Consider the following 18984-nt stretch of genomic DNA (forward strand, 5'->3'; position numbering starts at 1 on the left):
TGATTACAACTTATTTCACTCATTTTTTTATCAAGTTTTACTTCAGTTTAGTTCTTTTAAACTTCAACCGAACCCTATTTTGTGCTACTTTCTTGCTGCAATGGCTTCAGACAGAGGTGATATCATTCCTATGAAGATGGATGGACAGAACTATGGGATGTGGAAGTTCCATTTTGACTTTTATGTTGAAGGTAAAGGTTTAGAAGGATATTTGAACGGAACGGTCACTAAACCAGCTAAGACCGAGGCCAAGGCTTTACAACCTATGAGATGTACTTGTATCTGGAAAAAGTTTATCAACAGTCCAACGTATCTAAATAGTATCAGATAGAATCATAAATATTTTCTTACAACCAAGGAGATAGGAGGATGCAAGAATATTATTCTGGTTTTCTTGATTTATGGGCTGAATATGAGATTGTTCATATTGAACCCTCAGATCCAGTAGAGTATGTGAAATATCTCCAGAAACACTTTGAGAAGAGAAAGGTGACTTAGTTCTTGATGAGACTTAGACCTGAATATGAGATAATCAGGTCCAACATTCTAAGTAGGGGAACACTTCCAAATATGGATTCTGTTTTAGGGGAACTTCTTTGGGAAGAGACTAGACTTCTCACTGTAGCCGGATTTGATGGGAAGATGGATGAAGTTGGGGCTGAAACAACCTTTGTTGCTGATGGGGGTAAGAATCCAACCTCCAAGGAGTTCTCCAAAACCTAGTGCTAGTGTTACGAGTGTAAGGGTTTTGGATACATTGCATCTCACTGTAAGAAGAAGAATTTGTGTACCTATTGCAAGCTACATGGTCACATCATTCCTGACTGTCTAGTCTGACCAGCTAAGGGTTCTTAGAAAAAGACTCAACCTCGGGCCTATTAGGCAACAGATGGACAAGCAACAGACACTATATCCACCAAGGGTGATTCTTCAGTGAAAGGTGATTCAACAAGTGTCATGGATGAAAAAAAGGTTTGGCAGTTGGTATCTTCTGCTATTTCCTCTGCTTTCTCTGCTATTGGCTTGTCTGGTAAATTCTCTACATATTGTTCTTCCCCTTCACATGCTTGGATTATAGATTCAAGCGCCACCAACCATATGATAGGAGCCTACCTCAATCACCCAAATCCTTCCATTGAAGCTCACCATAAACATATTATTACTGCCAATGGTGAAAAGTTAGACACCATTGGTAGCAATGATTTGTCCCTTCAACTGTCACCAACCAGATCCTTCCCTCTCTCCAAAATCCTCTTAGTACCGAAACTTAGTACTAATCTGATTTCTGTTGGCCAACTTGTTGATGAAGGAAATGCTCTCACCTTTTCTCATGATGGTTGCTTGATACAGGACCGGTACAATGGGAAGGTGAAAAGGAAGGGGCATGGGCTGGGCCATCTGTTTGTGTTGGAGTTCAAGAAATCTCAATCAGGGGCATCCTCAGCTTTACTTAGTTCTTCTTTTTCTGATTCTCTGTTGAGTTATAGAAAATAATGTTTGGGATTTAAGGCATAAACGATTGGGTTATCCATATTCCCAAAAATTAAAATTTTTGTTTTGACTTCGGTTTGATTAAGAATTAAATTCTTTCTGTTCATATTTTTGATGTTTCTTGCACTACGTGTTTGAGTAAAAGTCATGTTTTACCATTTCTTCATGCATCTGAACATGCCACTAAACCTTTTGAGATAATACATAGTGATGTTTGGTTTGTTTTTATTACTTCACGATTGGGATACAAATATTTCGTATTATATATAGATGATTGTACCAGACATATTTGGATTTATTTTCTGTGGCACAAATCAGAAGTCTTTGGTGCATTTAAATTGTTTCGTACTATGGTGCAAAATCAATTCAAGTGCAATGCAACTATCCTCCGCTCAAATTCAGGGGGAGAATATAGAGATGGAGACTTCCTGGCATACTTGAGGAGTTATGGAATTCAGTCTCAGCGCAGCTGCCCAGACACTCCATAATAGAATGGTGTGGCTGAACGGAAGAATAGACATATTCTCAGTGTTGTGCGGACACTACTACAGGAGTCTCATACTTCAAATTCGTTTTGGGTAGAAGCAGCTAGTACAATTGTGTATTTGATTAATTTTCTTCCCTCCACTGTTCTAGGCAACATTTCTCCCTTCCAAAAACTTTTTGGTGTTCCCCCAGATTTCTCTAGCCTTCATGTTTTTGTTGTCTTTGTTTTGTTGATCTTTCTGTTCGTGAACAATCTAAATTAACTGCTCAGTTTGCTATGTGTGCCTTTGTGGGATATAGTCCTGTCCACAAAGGATTTTTGTGCCATGATCCTACCATTTGTCGTATTTGGATTTCCCGAAATGTTGTGTTTCTTGAACATATCTCCTTCTTTGTTGGGTTTCCTAGATTGTCTGCTCCTTCCATCTCTGTTTTGCAAGACTTTGATTCAGATGACACTACTACTTCCTCAACTGAGAGAGATTTTCTTGTCTCCACCCGCAAGTGACTACGTGTCCTGGCTCCTGTGCCTATAACCCCCCTTCCACCCGGTCTAGAGCATCCATCTCCGATAACCTCTGTAAGTGATACTTGACCCAAGATCCTCCTATTTTAGATAGTAGTTCAGTTATTCCACTTCATCGTTCTACTCGTATTTCTCGACCCCCTAACTGCTATGGGTTTCCTTCAAACCATAGTTCATTTTTTGTTGTACTTTCTTCCACAGGTATTCTTAGATCTTATCAACAAGCCATTAGAAGTTCTCAGTGGAAAGAAGCCATGGATGCTGAAATTCAAGCCCTCCATGAGAGTGACACTTGGGATCTTGTGCCAGCTCCTCCAGATGCTTCTATTATTGGAAGCCGTTGGGTCTATACGATCAAATTGAAGTCAGATGGTTCCCTTGATTGATATAAGGCCCGGTTAGTTGCCCAAGGATACAATTAGGAATATGGGATTGATTATGAAGAAACATTTGCCTCAGTTGCTAAGATCACCATGCTTCAGACTCTTATGGCCATATATACTGTTTATTCTTGGACTATTTACCAATTAGATGTGAAGAATGCTTTTCTTCATGGAGAACTAAAGGAGACAGTCTACATGAAACCTCTGCCTGGATATTGCAGTGATCCTTCACGTGTCTGTCGCCTAAAGAAGTCTCTATATGGTCTGAAGCAAGCACCTAGGACTTGTTGCAGCTGGGTATAATCAAAGTTCCTCTGACTACTCCCTCTTTGTTAAGAGAAGAACCCAGGGTATCACTATCCTCCTATTGTATGTTGATGACATGCTTTTAACTGGGGATGATCATGATGGAATTTGTGAGCTGAAGTCCTTACTTCATAACTCATTTCACATGAAGGACTTGGGTCCTCTTACTTCTTGGGTTTGGATGTTCATCGTAGCAGTCGAGGGTAATTTATTTGTCAACAAAAATATGCCTCCGATCTCGTTAAATTAGTTGGAGTCACTTATGAGAAACATGTTGATACCCCCCTAGAGCTAAATGTCAAGCTATCTAAATCCGAAGGCCTCATCCTTCCTAATGTTACCTTGTACCGTCAGCTTGTTGGCTCTTTGATCTATCTTACTATGAACATGCCTGATATTTCACATGCTGTTCAGGTCGTCAATCAAATTGTCTCTACCCCGTGGCAACCTCATATGACTGTTGTTCGCCGCATCATCCATTATGTTAGAGACAACCTCTTAGGGACTGTTTTTCTCTTCCTCATCATCCATACAGTTGAGGGTTTATTCTAATGCTGATTGGGCTGGTTGCCCCGACACTTGCCAATCCACTAGTGGGTGGTGCGTCTTCATGGGTGACTCTCTCGTCTCCTGGAAGTGCAAGAAACAACAAACTGTCTCTTAAGTCTTTTATTGAAGCTGAGTATAGAGCTATGTCTTCTGCATGTAGCGAGATTGTTTAGCTGAAGTCTCTTTTCATGGATCTTGGTATTTCTCTTCCTACTCCTATCCCTCTGTATGCCAGCAACACCAGTGCTATCAAGATCGCATCTAATCCAGTCTTTCATGAGAGGACTAAACATATCGGGGTGGATTGTCACTTTATTAGAGACCTTCTTGTTGCAAGTTCTATATCTCTTCCTCATGTAGCCTCTCACATGTAGATTGCCGACATCTTCCCCAAGGCCATGACTAAAAGTTGATATCTCATTCTTGTGGGCAAACTGATACTGATGTCTACGCATCAGTTTGAGGGGGAGTGTGAAGGTATATCTTGATGTGCATTATTAGAGTAGTCCTTGTTGTATCGTATCATATTCTTATTATTTTATTTGTTCTTTTTATCTTTCAGCTCTATAAGGGCATTCTTGTAACTGCACATATCCTTTATCTCTTTAATATAAAAGAAACTCTTTGGGGGTGGGGGTCAACTATTATTGACTTCTTGCTCTCAATTCGGTTCACATAGTGAAATCACTAGCTTCTTGCACACCTTGAGAGAGGTATACCTCTCCCAAAATTCCCCTGACCTTCGTGTGTGGACCCTTCATCCATTTGGTAAGTTTTCAACCAAATCTTCCTTCAAGGCTTTAGTTAGGGAAGAACAAACTACTGATCAGTACCCCTACAAGAGAATTAGGTGTGCTCATATCCCTTCCCGGGTCTGTTTTTTTGTGTGGGAGGCCAGCTTAAAGAAAATCAACACTTATGACCTCCTTCAGAAAAAGAACCATGGAAGGTCTTATCTATCTCCTCATGTCTGTTGTTTCTGCCTTAAAGTTAGGGAATCTACCAACCACATCCTACTTCACTGTGAGGAAACTAGAAAATTTTGGAACTTTTTTCTATCATTATTTGAATACTGCTGGGTTTTCCCAACAAATGTGGTTGAATGCTTAGGGCAATGGTTAGGAAGAGGATTAAGCAAAAGAGGGAAAACTTTATGGCAATCTGCTACACATGCTATTTTATGGAGCATTTGGGAAGAGAGAAACAACTGGGTGTTTACCAACAAAACAAAAAACTATGAGGAGCTGATTTCTCTAATCTGTTGCAGATGCTTTTGTGGACTTCCAGCTCAATTTATTTCAGAGGTGTCACATTCGATGACCTCCAAAGAAACGTTGTAAATTTCTCTAATCACATACAACTCATCACTTCCCGCAGTTTCAGATCGGATGAGGAAGGGGAGATGATGATCTTGTACTTTGATGGGAGTGCTTTTGCAAACCCAGGTGCAGTGGGTATTGGAGGTGTAGTTTGAAAAAAGAGATGGTATTATCAGTTGGGCTTTTAGTGGGCCGATTGGGATAGCCTCCTCAACAAAGGCCAAAGTCATGGCAGCTCTAACCAGCATCAGGATTGCAAAAGACATGGGCTTATTAAATCTTACCATTAAAAGAGATTCAGCCAACACCATTAATTGGCTTTCTAATCCTAACAGTGGGCCTTGGGCCTTATCTCACTACCTGGTTGAAGCGAGAGACATCCTCTCTTCTTTAAATGCTCATATGGTCTGGATTCCGAGGGAGCTAAACTCTGAAGCTGACAGTCTAGCTAAATCTGGCGCTCACAGGGATTACCTATTTAGTGATAGTTTTCTGCCTATGTAACTTTCTGAGTGCTTAATTGGTGTGTACATCTCCTCATGTACCTCTTCTTTTTATCGGATAAAGTTAACGTTTTTTTTTGAAAAAAAAGGCAAGTTAGGCAAAAGGAGTATGATGAAGGTTAGACTCAGGGTGTTAGATATGTGATTGGTGCCTCAGGGAAACCACGACTGGTTGTAGTTGAGTGTCGTATTGACACGTGTCGCTCTCTGAGGAGACCAAAGATCATGCTGTAATTGTCTCTTGGTCTTGAAGGACACATGTTCTAAGAAGAGAAACAAATGGGATCTGTCCCCAGGCGTCACACTAAACAAAAGAATGTTTTGGAATTCCAGCTTCATGCATGTAGTCTTGCTCTAAATAGAGAGACCATCCTCTATGAAGGGGATCCGACTTTCATCCCATTTTGAGACTAAGTCCTATTTCCAAGAACATCTTCCCCTCTCCGCTTCCAAGACTCTAAGTCCATCCTCTTTTTTGATCAAGTACAGAAATCATTTTATTAATGGACAATAATATTACAACATGCTAGGAAGAGGGAAATAGGCTTTACTCTCCCGAGAAAGAAGAAAATATGATTATAATACAGCCCAAAACATCTGTTCCCTTCCCACCCCTTGTTTTGCCAATGTATCTGCAAAAGCATTTGCCGTCCTCCCTTCTCTCATTTGCATATTTCCACAATCCATTGTCCTTCTGTAACCAGCTTAAAACCAGCTTTGAGTTTCCTTCAACAATTAGTCTGTGAATATTCAGCTCCTTTATCTTTCTTAAACCTTCCATTAAGGCACATATCTCAGCTCTAAGAGACTAACCATTCCCAATGGGGCCTGAAAACAATGCAATCACCTTTCCATTCTCATCTCTGAACACCCCACCAACACTCGAGGGCCCAGGATTACCTTCACTACTGCCAATCAAAGTTCAGTTTTACGCACCCTGGGCCTGGTGGACAAAGGAGAGGTAATTGATGAAAATGGAGCAGAATTTTCCATTTCCATCCATCTATTCAGCAGCATATCTGTAGAGACATCAGCAAACATATCCAAAGACTTCAGCCAATGCACCACCCTAACCATTATTACCTCAATGATACCTTCTTTATTCCTCTCCTTATCAGAAAAAGTCCTAGAGTTCCTTTCTTCCTAAATAGTCCAGCAAATGGCAGTCCTCACACACTTCTACATAACCCTACCCCTTTTTCTTAGGCCATCTAAGGAAAGAAGTGGCAAACAAACTTCATATATCTGGTGGAGTGGTCTGCCTGCAATCAAATAAAGAGATAAACCATTCCATATATCAGAAACAAAGGGACAAGAAATTAGTAAGTGGTAGGAGCTTTCACCACTAGCCTTGCAGGGTGCACCAGTTTGGGGACAAGCACCAATTTGGCCTTTTCTTCTGGAGTAAATCACGTGTTACATCTTTCTAGGAATGCCTCCCAACAAAAAGCTCCAATCCTTGGAGGGATTGGCTCACCCCATATTTCCTTGACTAGGAAAGACTGAATAGAAATGTTGGACTGTTGTGGCAAGGATTTAAAGAAGGAAGCACAAGAGAAAACCCCAGAGGGGGATAAAGTCCAAATTCTACTATTCCTTTTTGATGGGTCCCAAACTACCCCATTCAAGATCTAAATTAAGTCCACAACCATTCCCAATTCTGACTCCCTAAGGCCTCTTCTAAGACCCAAATCCCAATCATACCCAAAATTTGACTCAGAAGGGACCAAAAAATCAGACACACACTTCCCTTTGGGTACATCCCCCACCCACAAGTGTTCCCAAAATTTAATCTGATTCCCAGAGCAAATATTATACCCGATATGTTGCAAAAAGGATGGAAGAATGGCATGTATGGATTTCCAAGGAGAGGCCCGGTTAGTCCTTTCTACAAGCCCAGAGTCCCAGCCATCATCTGCTTGTCCATGAATACTCAAGATAACCTTGGTCTACAACTTATCCCTATCCCCACCAAAAAATCAGACACACTTCCCTTTGAAACAGAATAGGGAGAATAAAAAGGGAAATTGGTCTTTCAAGGGTACATCTCCCACCCACAAGTGTTCCCAAAATTTAACCTGATTTCTAGAGCAAAGATTATACCTGATGTGTTGCAAAAAGGATAGAAGAATGACATGTGTGGATTTCCAAGGAGAGGCCCAGTTAGAACTTGCCACAAGCCCAGAGTCCTAGCCATCATTTGCCCATCCATGAATACTCAAGATAACCTTGGTCCACAACTTATCCTTATCCCCATCAAACCTCCACAACCATTTACCCAACAAGGCTTCATTTTTCTTTCGGATATTGCCTAATCCTAAGCTACCCTCATCTTTGCACTTGGAAACTAACTCCCAATTCACTCTATGATCTCTCCTTTCCTCCCTTGGCTCCCATAAGAAATCTCTCATCAACTTCTCCAGCACTGTACTTATTTTTTTCAGGGATTCTAAACACAAATAAGTAATACACCGGCAAGCTAGCCAATGCAGACTTAATCAAAGTGATTCTGCCACCCAGAGATAGACAATTCTTCTTTCAAGAGGCTCACCTTTTCGTGAACCTATCAATTACAGGGCTCCAAAAACTATTATTCTTTGGATTATCCCCTAAAGGCATCCCCAAGTAAACCATAGGCCATTGTGACACCTCTCATCTCAAAATTTCAGCCCTATCCCTTATTTCTCCTTCTTCCATGTTCACCCCTACCACACAGCTCTTATCAAAATTAACCTTTAAATTTGACATTTTTTCAAATAATTGCACTACTCTCTTCAAATTTCTGACTCACCTCACATCCTTCCCTTCATAGAATAGAATTGTGTCATCAGCAAACTGTAGATGTGTGATAGGCAACCTGTCTCTTCCAACCCTCTACCCCCTCACTAAGTTCCTCGAATCTGCCCTCTCTTTTAGTTTTCCCTAACACTTCTGCTATCAAAGTAAAGAGAAATGGGGAAAGAGGGTCACCTTGTCTAATTCCCATGGTAGCTGGAAAATGATCCACTACAAACCCATTCACTAGGATTGAGTAATGACAGGTCTCAATACATCCTAGGATCCATTTGCACCATTTTACCCCAAAGCCAAAGCAGTCTATCATTTGAATTAAGAATGACCAATCTACCATGTCATAAGCTTTCTCTAGATCTAACTTACACACAATCCCTTTCTTCTTTCTTCTCCTTAGATCCTCCACACACATTAGCAATTAAAATTTGATACACAACCTATCTATTTCTCACAAAAGCCCCTTGATTTTGTGAAATTAGATTTGAAGCACTTCTCTTATTCTTCTAGACAAGACCTTAGCAATGATTTTATACAAACCATTAACCAAACTGATAAGTCTATAGTCTCTTGGGTGACTTGCTCCAACTCTCTTTGGAACTGATGCAATAAAAGTTGAATTTACCCCTGGATTAATCACCCCCTTTGATGAAACTCATTAAAAACTTTAAGGATGTCCTGCTTCAATATCTCCCAACAATCCCGGTACAAGGCCATAATGAAACCATCCGGACTTGGTGCCTTAGATCTATCCATTTAGAAAATTGCCTCCCTTATTTCCTCCACCTCAAATTTTCTTTCAAGCCACTCCTTTGCCTCCTCAGAAAGTTTTGGCCAATCTAGACCTTCCTACCAAATCCTCAGGTTTAGGGGCCTTCTATATATAGATTTAATATGCTCTACAAAAGCCCTAGCAATCTCACCTTGTTGAGTAATGGGCACCCCATCAATCTCCAACTTTGTAATCAAAATTTTCTTTTTCCTCCGGTTGGCCACTGCATAAAAAAATTTGGTATTTCTATCTCCCTCCTTCACCCACTTATGCCTAGATTTCTGTCTCCAACTAACTTCTTTATACAGTATGCTCTCTAATTGCTTCCTCAACACCCATCTCTTCTTTATCCCTATCACCAAATGTGCCTTCATTTTCCTTTGCATCCAACTCCTCAATTTGATTTATCACATCCTGTTTCCTTTCCAAAATTCTACCAAGGTGGAGGATATTCCATTCCTTAATCTTTGCTTTTAGATCCTTCAATTTCCAATGAAATTTCATACCCTCCCAATTGGTCCTTGGGGCACTACCATTCCACCAATTCTTAACTAGCTTCATAAAACCCAGGTGGGATAGCCACATATTCTCAAACCTGAATGGTAATGGCCCTCTATTGCCAAGATTCTCCCCCATTAAAATAATAGGTCAATGATCTGAGGTTACCCTAGGCAAGGTTCTAGAGTTAACCCCCCCCCCCCCCCCCCCCCCCCCAATGTTCCTCCAATCTGCTGTGAATAAGAATCTATCCAATTTTGAACAGATAGGATTTGCCTATAGGTTGGACCAAGTGAATGTCCCATGCATCAGTGGAACCTCCTTTAGTTCAAAACAGTTAATGAAACTATTAAACTTCCTAATACTTGTATTTCCCCCACCCCTAACACTGTTTATCTCCTTTGAATATCTGATGACATTGAAGTCCCCACCTAAGCACCATGGTCCTTCCCAAAGTCTTCTGATGTCTTCCAATTCCTCCCACAACTCCTTTCTCTATATCTAGTTGGGCCATATGTATTGGTCATCACCCACTCAAACCCATATACCCTTTGTCTAAACTTGAGGGACACAATAAACCTCCCAATCAACTCTTCCATCCCTTCTAAAATTTCTTCTTTCCACATTGTCACTATTCCCCCTGAGCTTCCCCAAGCTGGGCTCATTGCCCAATTTATTTCCCTTGCCTTCCATAGTGATCTTTCCCATCTACCATCAAGTTCCATCAATTTCGACTCCTGAATCAGTACTATATCCGGGTCTTCTCTGCTTACCACTTCTTTTATTAATGGCCTTTTCCTTCTACCCCCCAACCCCTTAACATTCCAGCTTAAAATCTTCATTCCATTAATTTTCCCCCTTTCTTCTACCCCCTTAGTTACTCCCCCTCCTCCCCTTTCTCTCACTGAATGCCTTATCTTCCTCAACATCCCTTCTTAGTCTCTCAGCCTCACTCAATTTCCTCTTTTTAGCTTTGCCATCCTCCTTTCCTTTACTTAGGAAGACCTTCAAGTCATCCGACTTCTTCACTTTACAGCCTAATTTCTCTGTCAAGTCTGAACCGACCCATTCTGTTCATTTCCTTTGGCAACCACCTTCTCTATTAACTCATCACTTTTCTTTTCCTCTACTTTATCTCCATCTTTACTTCCCTGTGAGCTTCCACCCCCTAGACTTCTACCACTATTATTTTTCTCAACTTCTTCTCTTTTCAGTTTGTCCAAGAGACTCTCTATTAACTTCCAAATCCTTTCCCCCCCTTCCTCCTCACCCTTATACATCTCGTTATCTCCATACATTCCACCCCAGGGTTTTCTTGAGCTTGTGGCAACACAACTAGCTGGGAATCTGGAACACAGGCCCTTTCTGCATTATTGAAAGGGTGGGAGCAGTGGCCTATTGCTTGTAGCTTTTGACTACCTAGTAGAAATCACTAATTGCAACCGTCTACATCTCATTATATTTATACTTAACTTAAAGGATGAGATATTACAAGGATGCCCTTAGTAGGGCGGTTACTAATATAGCTGAACCGTCACAAATTAAAAAACATAAACTAATGGGCCTAAAGCCCAACAACTTCCTAACTAAATAAAAAACAACTCGGACCAACTCAACACTCCCCCTCAAGTTGGGAGTAAATGTCACACATTCGAACTTGTGTAGATCATGCTCCGACTTGTTCTTTGCAACATCTTTTGTGAGAACATCCACGAGCTACAGATCAGAAGCAATGTATGGAAGACAAACTTCTCCAGAAGTTACCTTTTCTCTGATAAAATGTCTATTCACTTCAATGTGCTTAGTTCGGTCATGCTGGACTGGGTTATGGGCAATGCTAATTGCTCCCTGGTTATCACAGTATAGCATCATAGGTTCTTCTGCCTGTACACCAATTTCTTCTAACAGGGAACAAATCCAGAGAAGTTCTGAAACTCCATGCGCCATGGCCCTGTATTCGGCTTCGACACTTGATCTTGCCACCACTGTTTGTTTCTTACTCTTCCATGAGACAAGGTTACCTCCAACAAGGGTGCACACTCTTGAAGTTGATCTCCTGTCATCAAGGCATCCTGCCAATCTGCAACTGTATAAGTCTCTAGTTTCAACTGCCCATGATCAGTAAACAATATGCCTCTGCCTGAGTGTCCCTTCAGATAAGCAAGAATCCTACCAACTGCCTCCCAATGCTGGACTCGTGGAGCATGCATGTATTGACTTACTACACTTGTTGCATAGGAAATGTCTGGTTTTGTCATGCACAAGTATAATAGCCGACCCACAAGTTTCTGATATCTCCCAATGTCCTTTACTGGTTTACCTTCTGATGCATTGATTTTATGGTTTCGGTCAATAGGGGTGTTGATTGCCTTTGTTCCAAGCTACCTTGTCTCTTGAAGAAGATCCAAGACATACTTCCTTTGAGAGATAAAAAATCCATGTTTTGATCTTGCAACTTCAATGCCTAAGAAGTATCTCAGTTCTCCAAGATCCTTAATTTCAAATTCTTTATGTAGTTGCTTTTCAGACCATCAATCTCACTCAGATCATTCCCAGTGACAACAATATCATCTACATAAACAATTAGGACTGACACCAAGGATCCCCTTCGCTTCACAAACAAAGTGTGATCAGATTGAGTCTGAGTGTAGCCAAAAGCAATCAAGGCCTTTTTGAATCTGTCAAACCATGCTCTGGGAGATTGTTTCAAGCCACAAATTGACTTCTTAAGCCTGCATACCTTTCCCTTTTTAGTATCATTGTAAAAGCCAGCAGGAAGATCCATATACACTTCTTCTTGCAGATCCCCATTTAGGAAAGCATTCTTCACATCAAGTTGAAACAAGGGCCAAGAGTATGAGGCAGGAAGATAAAGAAGTATCCAGATAGAGGTCATCTTTGCAACTAGTGCAAAGGTCTCTAAGTAATTGTTGTAAGGCTTATTTAATTGTTACTTTATAGTTGCTGTTAGTAGGCTAACTTCTTAAGATACTGTCAATTAGTTACTTGTCTTTTTTTTCTTATTAGTTTGGTTCTAGGGTGTGCCGCTAGGGGCATATTTGTAATTTCTATTCTTTTTATTAAGTTAATATAAATAGAGAACTGGTGGTAACCAGCAGTATCCTTTTTTCCCTCTCAATCGTATCTCCCTTTTCTTCTCTTTCTCTCTCTCTCTCTCTCGTCTCCCACTCTCCATGAATGATTACATGGTATCAAAGCCAGGTTTTCTGGGCTGTAAAAGACCTACTGTTTTGAGCAAGGTTTCCTTATTTAATTCTTGGACGTGGAAGACAGAGAAACCCTAGTAGATTATTGGCGGAAACCCTAGCAGATTTCTGGCAGCACTTCCTATATTTTTTCCTTGGTCGTAATACCAAGGAAACCCTAGTCGGAGAAGGGCGATGCTGATAGAGACTCTCTTCCTTCTCTGTTTGATGCAGTGAAGTCGATTTCAGGTTGGCACCTTCGTACAGGTGCTGGACAGGTGTGTTCTTGTTTTTGTCTTCTTTGGTCAATGGTATGAAGGGATTATTCCTTTGTTATATATACTTGTTTGGATGTTGGATTGTTAGACTATATGAGCTGTAGTTGGACTGATAGTAATGTTTGCCTTGGTTGTGTTGAACTGATTACCGGGCTGGTTTAATGATTGAACCATCTCAGAGTTGATTTCAGCAGTGTCTTGTTCTCTTCCTCACATCCTAGAAGTAAATTCCTTGAGGGTTGGTTTTCTGTTTGTGGCTGTTGTGTAGTTGTGTTGTGTTTGGACTGTTTTTCAGCAGTATCCTATGGCAAATTATGAATCAACCTCATCGGGGGTTACACCAACACACAGCACAACTGGTATGGGAGGTGAAAACATGATTTTTCCCAAGCCAATTACCCCTTTAAATGGTCTGAACTACCTAGAGTGGGCTAAAAGCGTAAAACTCTATGTAACGACAAGGGGTAAAGCTGGTTACATTAATGGAAGGGTGAAATAACCCAAGGATGAGACAGTTGAACATGATAGGTGGGACCAAGAAAACAATATGGTGATGTCTTGGCTCCTCGCAGCCATGGAACCTGATGTGAAAAGGACATCCACAGGAAACCCAAGTGGGCAGTGAAGAATCAAGAACAGGGTAAAATTCAAGGTCAGAAGAAGATGAACACAACACAAAATGCAACACATGTGGCAACCCAAGATACTCGGGTTGCCGGTAGTACCTGGGACCACCCTAATAAGTCTGACCCTAAGGAAGATATAATGAATTCCTTCAGAGAGCACCTGGAATCTTATGGTAGGGCTTTGCAACAAATGGACAACTCAATCACTCGTACTCCCTCTACTTCATTTGCATCTACTTCAGGTAATACGGCTTCTGCATTCCATGTCACTCCCACGGATTCCCCTTGGATCATTGACTTAGGGGCCTCCAACCACATGACCGGTAAGCCAAACTTGTTTTAGACTTATAGCCTTTTGTCAGGAAGGGATAGAGTGAGACTTGCAGATAGCTCTTTTCCTCCATTGCAGGCCAAGGATCAATATCTCTTCCCCATGGCCTTAACCTAAATTGTGTATTGCATGTCCCTCAACTTTTTATAAATTTGCTTTCAATTAGTAGCATTACAAGCTCTTTAAACTGTAGTGTAACCTTTTTTGCTGACTCATGTGTTTGTCAGGACCTAAAATCTAGGAGGATGATTGGTAGAGGGAGCCTAGTGGATGGTCTCTACATTCTCGACAACAAAGCTAGTCTCTCAGTGTCACATAGTCAGTCAAATAAGAGTCAAATTTTTTTGTGGCATAGTCGTTTAGGTCATGCTTCTTTCGAAATAATAAAGTCTTTGTTTCCGGTTTTATTTAAGTCATGTTCAATGTCAGAGTTCCAATGTCAAACGTGTTAGTTGAGTAAACAATGTAGAACAACTTTTCACTCAAGTAATAAAAGATCAAATATTCCTTTTCATGTTGTGTATTCTGATGTATGGGGGCCTACCAATGTAATCTCTGAGGGCGGATATAAGTACTTTATCACATTGATCGATGATTACTCTCGCTATACATGGGTAATTCCTATGCGTAGTAGAGGCGAAGTTCCAAAGATTGTGAAAGACTTCCAGAGGATGGTATTTACGTAGTTCCATGTTGAAATACAGATCTTCCAATCCGACAATGCAAAAGAATACTTCCATGGGGAACTCAATGAGTTCTTTGTCTCCCACGGATCTATTCATAGGAGCTCATGTGCCAGAGCACCACAACAAAATGGTGTTGCAGAAAGAAAAAATAGACACCTCCTTGAGGTAGCTCGTGGGATGATGTTACATATGAATGTTCCAAAAAGGTTTTGGGTGGATGCTATACTTGCTGCTGCTTATGTCATCAATCGCATGCCCTCCAAAGTGCTGAACTACATGGCCCCTCATCAATTATTGTACTCTGTCTCCTTTATTTTCCATTCCCATGAGAGTCTTTGGTTGTCGTGCTTTTGTTCATGATTTGTCTCCACCTCGAGGTAAGTTAGACTCTCGGTCCATTCCTTGTGTCTTTCTGGGGTATCCCTCATCTCAAAAAGGGTATCGGTGCTTTGATCCCGTTAGTCGTAAGTTTTTTGTGTCTATGGATGTGTTAGTAGGCTGACTTATTAAGATAGTGTCAGTCGTAAGGCTTATTTAATTGTTACTTTATAGTTGTTGTTAGTAGGCTGACTTCTTAAGATACTGTCAGTTAGTTATTTGTCTTTTTTTTTCTTATTAGTTTGGTTCTAGGGTGTGCTGCCAGGGGCATACTTGTAATTTCTATTCTTTTTATTAAGTTAATATAAATAGAGAACTGGCGGCCGCCAGCAGTATCTTTTTTTTCCCTCTCAATCGTATCTCCCTTCTCTTCTCTTTCTCTCTCTCGTCTCCCACTCTCCATGAATGATTACAGTAATCAATGCCATAGGTCTGTGTGTACCCTTTTGCAACAAGTCTTGCCTTGTACCTTTCTATACTTCCATCTGCCTTATATTTTACTGTGTAAACCCATCTGCATCCAACCGTCTCCTTGCCTTCTGGTAGATCCACAATGTCCCATGTCTGATTCTTAATCAAAGTTGCCATCTCTTTCTGCATAGTTTTCTTCCGCTCAGGTTTGGAGAGAGCCTCACTAACACCCTTGGGTATAGACACTGAATCAAGAGAGGAAAGAAAAGCACGGTAGGAAGGAGAAAGTCCACTGTAGGATAAGTACTATGAAATACAATGAGTAGTACACTTTCTCTTCCCTTTTCTGAGAGCAATAGGGAGATCAAGGATATCTGTAACAGTGTTAGTAGAACCAATGGGAATTGAAACAGTAGCGGGACCAAGAGGAATACCTGAATCCATGTCAGCCGAATCAGGAGTCTCTAAGGAATCGACAGGAAGTGATGTGAGCTCTACTGTAGTGGAATCAACCTCCTTGTGAAGTCTCTGTGGTAAGTAATGTTGAGAAGCAGAACGCAAAGGAGGTGGCAAGGTAGGTGACATAGGGTGGTGGTCAAGCACATGAGTAGACACAGGGACTAGAACTAGGAAAGGAATAGACTGCTGACTCACTTCCTCAAAACACTCCCCCTGAGAAGGATTCTTTGAGAAGAAGTACGTGGATTCAAAAAAAGTGACATCCATGGTAACATACCGGCTTCCAGCGACTGGATCATAGCAGTAGTACCCTTTCTGATTCTCTGCATATCCAAGGAATACACACTTCTTTGCCTTGGGGTCAAGCTTTGAGCGTTGAGGACCAAGGAACCCTAAAAAATTATGGTGCCACTTCCTAGGTCAAAATTGAAGAGTCCAATAGAAACAGGACTCATCCCCTTTCTCCAGTTTTTCTTGATTTTGATGAGAAACCCTAGACCAGCTACAGGGCACACAGATCCACCAAAAAAATCCAAAAACTGGGCTTACCTGAGAGCTTCGATCAGCCTCTTAAATCACCATGCAGTTGGCCGATCTAGGGCTGCATGAGAGAACAACTTCAAGGAACCTTCGGCCCGCTCTGACACCAAGTAGAAATCACTAATTGCAGATTTAATCGAGTTTCTTGTGAAAGGAAAGAGAGGGGGAAGATGAAGATTTCAGCAGTAGAGAAGAAAGGAGAAGAAAAAAAGAGTAGGAAGTCAACCGGGATTGTAAAATTAACCCTAGCAGCCTACCTCTCATTATATTTATACTTAACTTAAAGGATGAGATATTACAAGGATGCCCTTAGTAGGGCGGCTACTAATATAGCTGAACAGTCACAACTTAAAAAAACATAAACTAATGGGCCTAAAGCCCAATAACTTCCTAACTAAATAAAAAACAACTCGGATCAACTCAACATACCTCACACTTACATATGGCCTTCCATTTTTCATTGTTGGAAAAGCTCTTCCGCCAACTGCCACAGCCAGCCCAACCTTTTCAGCATTTTCCAATGATGGTCAGCCCATCATTGAGCCTCGTAAAATCCTTGATCTGCATTGGGTGCGCTCAAGGAATACCAATGATCAAGGGAAGTACTTGTTGAATGGACTCACTGGCGGAGGAGGTTTCTTGGGAAATATATTCCACCCTACAACGAAAATTTCCTAGCATCAACCTTGAGGACAAGGTGGTTATTTTTTTTGGGGGGGGAGGTAGGTGGGCAAATTGATAAGACCTAGCCTGTTCAGAGGGGGCCTTAGCCCAAGACCCAAGGTCACCTACAAGGAAGACTGAATAGTGCCCAAGGCCCAAAACCACCTACAAATATGTATACATTAGAAAGCCACATAGATCAAGTTAGTTTTGATATCACGCTTGTATCATGTGTCTTTGATGTATGGGCCTATATAAGGCAGTTTGAATAAGAATTGGACAGTTTGGATTTCCTCTCAATTCTCTCTCTCTCTCTCTCTCTTGCGTGTGTGTGTGTTCAGGAGGAAGGGCTCCCTTAAAGAAGCCCCTGAGGTGCACAGGTCTCACCTGAGGTTCTTCCACTAATGCATATTAATATAATCTGTTGCTGGGCTTCTAATTTGATGGAGAAGATATATGGGGCTGGCTTTTGGGCACTTGCACTGTCCAACTAACTAAAAGTTTTATAAAATCCGTGACATAAGTCAACTAGTTATGGGGAAAAAGTATGAGATTATGCTTGAATCCCATTAATTTGGTGCTCATGTATAATTTTTTCTATTCAAATATTTATCTTCTAGAAGGAAATTCATTGAAAAAAGGAAACAAAATATCAATTTTTATCTCTCTGGATTTTAACTGTATGAACCTTCATAGATACACTATTTGTTGTATAAAAGAGTTGATGATAGGTTGAAATTGGATTTATAAGTGCCATCCAATTTTTTATATGTATAAACATGCAAATCTGTGTCATATGCTTAGGATATGTTTATGGAATATTCTCTGACAGTTGACATTCCATCACTTAAATTGTATGCCAGATTATTTGAAAGAGGGATATCATTTGTTGGAAAGGATTACTGGTGCTATCTCCTGTGGGATAAATATATTGCATTTGAGTATTCTCAGAAGCAGTGGAGCTCCCTAGCTTATGTTTACATCCGAACCCTGAGATTTCCAAACAAAAAGCTGCACAGTTATTATGATAGGTATTTCTCTGATCACAGACTTGTTAGAATATCTTTTCCATTGTTAAGACACTCCAAAATGTTTCTCTAAGAAAAGGGGAGAAAAACAACAAAGAAGAAAAATTGCCTTGTTGATGCTAAGATGATTGAAATCCCACCCACCTTCCCATTCCCAAAATATGATCCTGCATGGTCGTGTGTTCCATGTACACACCAACTCTGTCATGATATTAAACTGAATTCTCTTGGAGGTCTTATTCTATGGCAAGAAATTTCTCTGGGAAGAAATCGACTACGATCTAGGTGATGCTTCTTGTAATATCTTTCAAGAAGTGAGTCATAGCATAAAACCAAACAATCAAGAGGAGAATGGGTAGATGCCCCCCAATTGAATTCCAAAGATAAACTTCCTAAAAATGGAAAATACTTTTTATTTCACTACTAATTCTATTGTACTTTATTCTATGCACATCTTATATTTTACTTCCAATTCATGGTAAAAGACTTACATGTTGTGTAGTTCTTTTTCTATAGAATTAAAAAAATTGGGGACTTTGGATAGCACCTAAAAAACTCATGCAATTGGGGAATTCAAAATCCATACAAAAGAAATAATGATGAATAAATAAATAAAGGAAACAATGGTGAAGGTCGCACTTTGGGTAATAAAGTAGGATTTTGGAGCAAGGTTTAAAATGTTAGTATCGGTGGAAATGTTGGCCGTCCAAATTTAAGGAACATGTCAGAAATATCGCATGTAAATATTGTAAAAA

At 40.6% G+C, this 18984-nt stretch overlaps 1 protein-coding gene across 5 annotated transcripts in view; it reads left to right on the forward strand.

The window, feature by feature from the left end:
- PRP39-2 (Tetratricopeptide repeat (TPR)-like superfamily protein) overlaps positions 1 to 18984 on the forward strand; it is an 89141-nt gene that overhangs the window by 24691 nt on the left and 45466 nt on the right. For all 5 annotated transcript variants that reach the window (XM_088974575.1, XM_088974576.1, XM_088974578.1 and 2 more), the window contains exon 4: positions 18065 to 18232. In XM_088974575.1, the coding sequence (XP_088830701.1) occupies positions 18065 to 18232 (168 nt within the window). The remainder of the gene's footprint in view (positions 1 to 18064; positions 18233 to 18984) is intronic.

Source organism: Nelumbo lutea, chromosome 3 (assembly GCF_056320005.1).
Source record: "Nelumbo lutea isolate HS-2025 chromosome 3, American lotus-T2T, whole genome shotgun sequence".
Taxonomy (NCBI): domain Eukaryota; kingdom Viridiplantae; phylum Streptophyta; class Magnoliopsida; order Proteales; family Nelumbonaceae; genus Nelumbo; species Nelumbo lutea.